The following is a 7,852-nucleotide window of genomic DNA, read 5'->3' as shown; positions in this document are numbered from 1 at the left end:
ATATATTTGAGTCTCATTGTCTGAACATTTACCTTGACACTTGACATTGCAGAGCTACCAAGTTTCCCAGTTCCAAGAGGGAGACTTTGTGGCCAGGCCTGGTTTTGAACCTGAATCCCAGAGCACAGTTTTATTGGAGTCCCTGATTCTCCTCTTTGAAATCAGTGCTGCAGGTCCCATAATGCACTGGGGAGAGGGTTGTCAGAAATCCAGGACTGGCCTAAAAATCTCCTTCCTGGAACTGGGTAACTTGACATTATGCTCCCTATTGTACATTTTTTTAAATTTTCTCTGTGATGTACCTCCCTTTATAATCTTGAATAAAAAGCAATTGTTGAGGAAAGCCAAGGCTTAGAGGCCTGATTTAAAGCTGGTAGGCACGATAGCTTGAAATAGCCTAAATTCCTCCACCAAGCCACCATCCCGAGATTCTGTGGGATGTGATTAGAAGAATTTGAAGAGCCTAAATTTTTGCTCAGTGAATTACAGAGATGAAAACCACATCAGAGGTCAAGAGGCTTGGAGAAAAAGGCTTTTAATGTTTTCTGCTGCCAGACACTGTCAGAGATTCACTCCTCATCCCTCTTGTCGCAAGCAGAAAGTCCGGGTTCTGTAAGCTATGTTTAAATTGTTCAAAGCCGGACAGTTCCACAGCCTGTGGGGGCTCATGTGCTTGATGTACTATCAGACCTCATCTATTCATCTGGCAGGTAAAAACAACTTCTGTACATCTTGCATGATGACGTCCAGTCTAAGCAGCGCTGACCAAGTTCTATTGCTTGGTTTTCTTTCTTGTTTCTGATAGTTTATATAATGTCTATGTAGATTTTAAATCCAGATCTGGATTACGGTTTCAGAATACATGGAGCCCGCTTCTTAATACACTGACTCCGACTGCTAGGAGCAGATTGTTGAATTTCTAATGGTACCCATATGGTTGGACACTAAGAAGAGAGGGGTTTGGGGGGGGGAAGGGGGGGGATGGAGGGAGGGAGTTGGTTAGGGGGGATGTAAACAGAAAAGAGTTATGGATGTTGTACTTTGCATTGAAATAATATCTTTAAGTTAATAAAAAAGATCGAACATATAATGTCTATGTTAGGCTGAGATCTCTGGGGCTTTTTAAATCTCCCCCCCCCCCTTTGTTTCACTCTTCAGTTGTGTATTATTTTTGCTTTCTGAATGTTCTGATGGTGATCAGCACAGTTGCATCTCCGCCCCCTTGTATGTCATTACAGACAAATGACTAAGCACGAGCTTGAGAAATGTCCAACATATTAGATTTTCAGTATTCTGGGCTGTATGTGTACTCTGGTTTGTTGGTGTTGCTTTTTTATTTTAGTTCACATGTTCAGTAATTTTTGTTTGCATAATTTTCCTGTCAACAGAGCATGTGTAGGTTTAAAACATAGGCAAATGGTGGGTGAGGGGGTTGGAGGCCTCTCCTTCCTGACTCCCACTCCCCAACCTTGTGGTTTTGACAGCACATATCACCACTGCCTTCTTCCCCTCCTCTCATATCTCTTGTGTGACCCCAGAGTGCAAACTGCCCCTGCAGGGCAAAACTCTACCTGTTATGTTGGGAAGCTGATGAAAGTGACTAGCAGTCAGCATCGTTATCACTGCTATGCACTTTACCCAACTTAACTCAAATCTGGGATAAATCCTGGACATCAAAGCTCCAGCAGAACAGCACTGCTGATCAGCTTGAGGCTAAAAGGCATGGAGTCGGTGACTGAGGATGAGAAGAGCTGGGGAGGATTGAAATATGGGGAGATGACTGAGGGGGACATTGAGGCTGGGGGTTACTGAGAGAAAAGGAGATCTCCTAATGGAGGGAGCCTGAGACGGGAAGGGGGAACTCACTGAAGTTGAGGGCTTGAGGAGTGACCAAGTCTTGGGGAGTTTCAGGTGGAGGGGATTTAGACTATGGTGAGAATGACTAAGGTTGTGGAGGTACTGAAGCTAGATAATGCTGGTGAGATATTTGGGGGGGGGGGGGGGGGGGGTGAGATGAGGACTGAGGATAACTATGAGTGAGGCTGAGGAGGGAGAGTGAGGCTGAGGTGGAAAGGAGTGAGAAGGCTTTTGGTGGGGGGGGGGCATTAAGGAGGATGATCGAGTCTTGGTGGGGCATACTGAAGAAGGGGGTTCAAAAGGATATAGGGAGAAGAAAGGACTGAGGGATGGGGGTAGAGAATGGACTGTTGAGCAGACATAGCAGCAAACATACAGATACACAAAATAAGTAAAGCCTTTTCTGCACTTCACAGCCAGTTGGTTCGATTTTAGGATATCTGCATTGACTATACAAAAAGGGGACAAAAGACCAAACGTCAGCCGGCGTGGCTAAACAGTAAGGTAAAGGAAGTCATTAGAACCAAAAAACAGTCATTCAGAAAGTGGAGAAGAGAACCGACTGAAAGTAACAAGATGAAACAAAAGAAATGCCAAGCCAAATGCAAAGCGGAGATAAGGAGGGCAAAAAAGGACTTTGAGAAAAAGTTAGCATTAGAAGCGAAAATACATAGTAAAAAATGTTTTAGATACATTAAAAGCAGGAAGCCGGCTAAAGAATCAGTTGGGCCACTGCACAAAAATGGTGTTAAAGGGGCGATCAGGGATGACTGAGCCGTAGCGGAGAAATTAAATGAATTATTTGCTTCAGTCTTCACTGAGGAGGATTTGGGAGGGACACCGGTGCCGGAAAGCATATTTGAAGTAGGCGAGTCGGAGAAACTAAACGAATTCTCTGTAAACTTGGAGGATGTAATGGGCCAGTTCTGCAAATTGAAGAGTAGTAAATCACCAGGACCTGATGGTATTCATCCCAGAGTATTAATAGAACTGAAAAATGAACTTGTAGAGCTACTGTTAGTAATATGCAATCTATCCCTAAAATCGAGTGTGGTACCAGAAGACTGGAGGGTAGCCAATGTTACGCCGATTCTTAAAAAAGGTTCCAGAGGAGATCCGGGAAATTATAGACCGGTGAGTCTGACGTCGGTACCAGGCAAAATGGTAGAGGCTATTATTAAGAATAAAATTACAGAGCACGTACAAAAACATGGGCTGATGAGACAAAGTCAGCACGGATTTAGTGAAGGGAAGTCTTGCCTCACCAATCTACTGCAATTTTTTTGAGGGGGTGAACAAACGTGGACAATGGGGAGCTGGTGGATATTGTGTATCTGGATTTTCAAAAGGCGTTTGACAAAGTGCCTCATGAAAGACTCCTGAGGAAACTGGAGAGTCATGGGATCAGAGGTAGGGTATTACTATGGATTAAGAGCTGGTTGAAAGATAGGAAGCAAAGAGTAGTGTTGAATGGTCAGTATTCTCAGTGGAGAAGGGTAGTTAGTGGGGTCCCGCAGGAGTCTGTGTTGGGACCGCTGCTTTTTGACATATTTATAAATGACCTAGAGATGGGAGTAACTAGTGAGGTAATTAAATTTGCAGACGACACAAAATTATTCAGAGTCGTCAAGTCGCAGGAGGAGTGTGAAAGACTTTGCGAGACTGGGGGATTGGGCATGCAAGTGGAAGATGAAGTTCAATGTTGACAAGTGCAAAGTGATGCATGTGGGTAAGAGGAACCCAAATTACAGCTATGTCATGCAAGGTTCCGCGTTAGGAGTTACGGACCTAGAAAGGGATCTGGGAGTAATCGTTGATAAGACATTAAAAACATCTGCCCAGTGTGCTGCGACGGGTAAGAAAGCATACAGAATGTTGAGTATTATTAGGAAAGGGATGGAAAACAAACACGAGGATGTTATAATGCTGTTGTATCGCTCCATGGTGTGACTGCACCTCGAGTATTTTGTCCAATTCTGGTCGCTGCATCTCAAAAAAGATATAAAGGAATTAGAAAAGGTGCAGAGAAGGGCGACGAAAATGATAAAGGGAATGGAACGACTTCTCTATGAGGAAAGGCTGAGAAGGTTAGGGCTCTTCAGCTTGGAGAAAAGGCAGCTGAGGGGTGATATCATAGAAGTCTACAAGATAATGAGCGGATTAGAGCGGACAGATGTGAAGCGATTGTTTACACTTTCAAACAACAACAAAACCAGGGGACACAAGATGAAGCTAGAATATGGTAGATTTAAAACAAATAGGAGAAAGTTTTTCTTTACTCAGCATATAGTTAGACTCTGGAACTCGTTGCCGGAGAATGTAGTGACAGCAGCTGGCCGTACAGAATTTAAAGGGGGTTTGGACAGATTCCTGAGGGAAAAGTCCATTGAACATCATTAATTTTTTTTTTTTTTTTTTTGGGGGGGGGGGGGGGGGGGGTTGCCGGGTTTTGAAGCCTGGATTGGCCGCTGTCAGAGACAGGATGCTGGGCTTGATGGACCCTTGGTCTTTCCCAGTATGGTGGGGCTTATGTACTTATGTACTAAGCAGTGGGAACCCAGTGCCTACAAATTAACCTCATGCATATTCATTGTGGGATATCTTGAAAATCCCGTGAACAGTAGAGACTCCAGGACAGGTTCAGGAGGTCCTCAATTTTGGGAGACTGCAGACACCTGACGCATAGGAGCTGGCTCTGTGGGTGCTTCAGCACCCTTAATATTGAGAAAATTCCTTGTATATGTCCAGGGAGGGGTTATTTCCACTGGGCTTAGCACCCCCAATAATTTTGAAGAGTTGGATCCCATGCCCTGACTCGGGCAATATTTGCAGAAACACAAGTGTCGGGTCATTTGCCAATAAACCTTGGACAGCATGTGTTTTGATTCTGTGGCTATTTCCTTTTCTCTATATAGTTTGTTCATGGCTGTTTTTCTCTGATTAGCCCCTTTCATCTATCTCATATTCTAATCTATAGTTTTACATTTTTATGCTTTCACAGCCTTTTCTTCACACCACTTTTCCCTCACTGGGTTTAAAATTTTTGATTTATCTATTTGTGATGATTCCCCATTATCTAAGAATTTAGTTTACCCATATATCAATTAACTCACTTGCCTGGGGAGCTTTTAAATACTTGGGGGGGGGGGGGGGGGGGAGTGCAAAACAAACCAAGCACTGTACCATCTCGCTGATATGGTGTGGGTAAAAAATCTGTAGAACAGTGGCCGCTGTAGCCTACTCTCTTCTACGGAAAGAGATGTCGAAGAGGCAATGAAAGAAACAGTGAAAAAAACAAAACAAAGAAATTCCCCACCTGGAGTAGAAAGTACAAAATGTTACTGCAGTTTTGCTGTTCTCACAGAATCCACTAGGGGCACCAGAACTACATGTCCCTGGAAGCAGTGGGATACAACCAGGATTGGATCAACCTATCTTGGAAATTTGAAGCTTGGATGGCAAGCGTAGAGACTACAGGCCCCATGTGGTTCAAACCATGAGATGGCTAGTGCAGTGTCTGGCAGCTGGCTGGCAGTGAGAGGACCCCACACAGATTATGGGAATTTTGCCAGTAGCCTGCTTTCAGTAGAGGTCCACAATCAAGTGCTACTGTGTCCTGCCGTTCCCCCAACAGGGATGGTGTGAAAGGGCAGTGTTTGAATGCATGTCTCTACTGAAAGATCCTGTGCTAGCGCCCGAGTAAATGTTGTAAAGAAATGCAATAGCAAGGGAAAGGGCAGGGGAGAAGATGCTGGACATGAGGGGAAAGGGAGATGCTGGCCAATGGGGATGGGGGAGTAGAGAGGGGAACGAAGGTTGCTGGAACAGAGGGGAGGAGTTAGAGCCTTGAGCCACCTGCGGGGTAGAGGTACGTGAAGGAAGGTTTGCCTAATGCTTCAGATATCTTCGGGGAGGCCTTGGCTTCTGGGACAGGGAAATTCCTACCTATACCCAAATATAACTTACTTTGAGGCAGGGACTCTTAATGTCACTCTTTCCCCCACTGGTACCTTTCAAATCTTTCAGTACTGGGCGAACAGCGACTCATACCGGCTGCTTCCACTGGCCCTGAGCCTTCCCTCCAACTTCTTGGTCCCACGAACAGGAAGTTGCGAAAGAGGGAAGCCTCAGGGCCAGCACTGAAGAATTTAAAAGGCATGGGGGGGGGGGGGGGGCTGGGGAGTGAAGTTAAGAGATGCCAGATCGCCAGGAGTCTTCAGCTGGAGGGGCTTGGAGATCCCTGCCAGTCACAAACCAGCTGTACTGCTGCTGGTTAAATCTGAGTCCAGCCAGGCCCACCCATGGCTACGTCACTGCTTTGAGGTCCATAAAAAAGAAAGCCCAGTAAATAAAGGTCTGAATGTCTTAACTCTGCTGTCCTTCACCTGTCCTGCATACATACTTCATATTATTACTAATTTAGTTACTGAGCGAATGAAGGATGAAGTAATTTGAAACTGGAAGTTTGGGTGCCCACTGCCCCCTTAGCCCTCCATATCCATATCTTGCAATACTGAACCTCTTTCAGAGAGTTTGAACTGATCTTTGCTTTCATTGTTTCTCCAGCCAGTGCCAGAGCTGTGGCCTTCGACAAGTTCTCAGTCCTGAAGAAAGAGCAAAAATTTGAAACCAATGCCAAGGATATGCTGGGAAGTTCTCTGGATATGCTCCACTCACTGATCCCCAAACTTGAAAGAGCCAGGCCCACTTCTGAAGCCCCTGCTGGTAGAGAAGCTTTCCCAGTTGTGACTGAGGAAAGGGGAATTTTTGCAGAGCTTATAAAGTACCGAGAGCAGAGAAGGGGCAGTAACACCCTGCTGCACCTTCTGAGACTCCATTCCATGAAGTCTATACAGGACCGTAGTAGGAGCAGGGGTGGTCGCACCCGGATCAGGATTCAGGCAACACCAGATTTCGAGGATGAGGAGCTCCAATTAATGATGCCAGTAAAACCCAAATTCCGAACTGGCAAAAAAGCATCTGGGAAGAGGAATTCTTCACCACCTCATAATGCTTATGGGCCAGCCTTTAATCTGAGTCCAGTGCAAAATCAACCCATGGCCTATCCTACAACTATAATCACCCAAGAGACAGAGGGAAGTGGAACTATGAACACAGAAAGCAGCTCAAATAATGAAAATGTTCAAGTGAGCAAAGGCTGCGAGGCAAAGAACTGTAATGTGAACAAAATAGTTACTCATTCAGCCGCTGATAAAGGTTTACACACTGGACCTCTACCCCCAACTGAAATGTTACCGTCTAAACCAATGAAAGACAGCGTTGCATCTTCACCAACATCTCCCACCTATGAAACAATATCTACTACATCACCCCTAAACAGCAAGTCAGTTCTTTCCCGCCTCACTGTTCCCAGTGCAGTCTTAAAAGAGCTAAACTACTCACTGCCCACAGACATCACCCAGGAGAATGGCAATTTTACCATTGGGACCACACCCTGTAGGCCTGGGTACACCCTGGAGAAGGGAAGCTGTAGGAGCATCTGTGAACTGACCCCCAATTATTGCCAAAATGGAGGGAGGTGTCTCATCCTGCAAGATGTTGGACCCTTATGCAAGTAAGACCATTTAACACAATCTGAATACTGAGGTTAAGGGATATCTCCACTTGCTTTCGATGCATTTTTATTCATAACACTAGATAGACACAGACGAAAGTAATTTTAGATTCAGAGTTGTTTTTTTAAGAAAAGCGGGGGCTTGTTATGCGCTTGGGTCTCTCTGGAAGGGGATGGGCTGTTCAATGAGATCTGAAAAGCCCTTTCCAATGATCAGGGGGCCATCAGATGGAACCACCAAAGTTTTAGAGGAGGGAGATTCATGTTCTTCTCCAGAACTCTGTCAGATTGAAAAATCCAACATAACAGAATTGAATAACACAGTGACTAGTGACAACCAATAAACTAGAATAAACTCGTGCCTCGTTAAGGCAGGCCATTTTAGAAGGTTTACAAATGGAACAAATCAGCATTTACATG

General features: G+C 45.0%; 1 protein-coding gene across 1 annotated transcript in view; it reads left to right on the top strand.

Moving 5' to 3' along the window:
- The first annotated feature begins 544 nt into the window (after positions 1–544).
- Positions 545–7,852, top strand: part of LOC115481672 — a 50,423-nt gene continuing 43,115 nt past the window's right edge. Inside the window, exons 1-2 of the mRNA XM_030220993.1 lie at positions 545–710; positions 6,424–7,432. Coding sequence (XP_030076853.1) covers positions 620–710; positions 6,424–7,432 — 1,100 coding nt within the window. The 5' untranslated portion in view covers positions 545–619. The remainder of the gene's footprint in view (positions 711–6,423; positions 7,433–7,852) is intronic.

This window comes from Microcaecilia unicolor, chromosome 12 (assembly GCF_901765095.1).
Source record: "Microcaecilia unicolor chromosome 12, aMicUni1.1, whole genome shotgun sequence".
NCBI classification, from domain to species: domain Eukaryota; kingdom Metazoa; phylum Chordata; class Amphibia; order Gymnophiona; family Siphonopidae; genus Microcaecilia; species Microcaecilia unicolor.
This window is presented reverse-complemented; position numbering and strand designations above follow the sequence as displayed.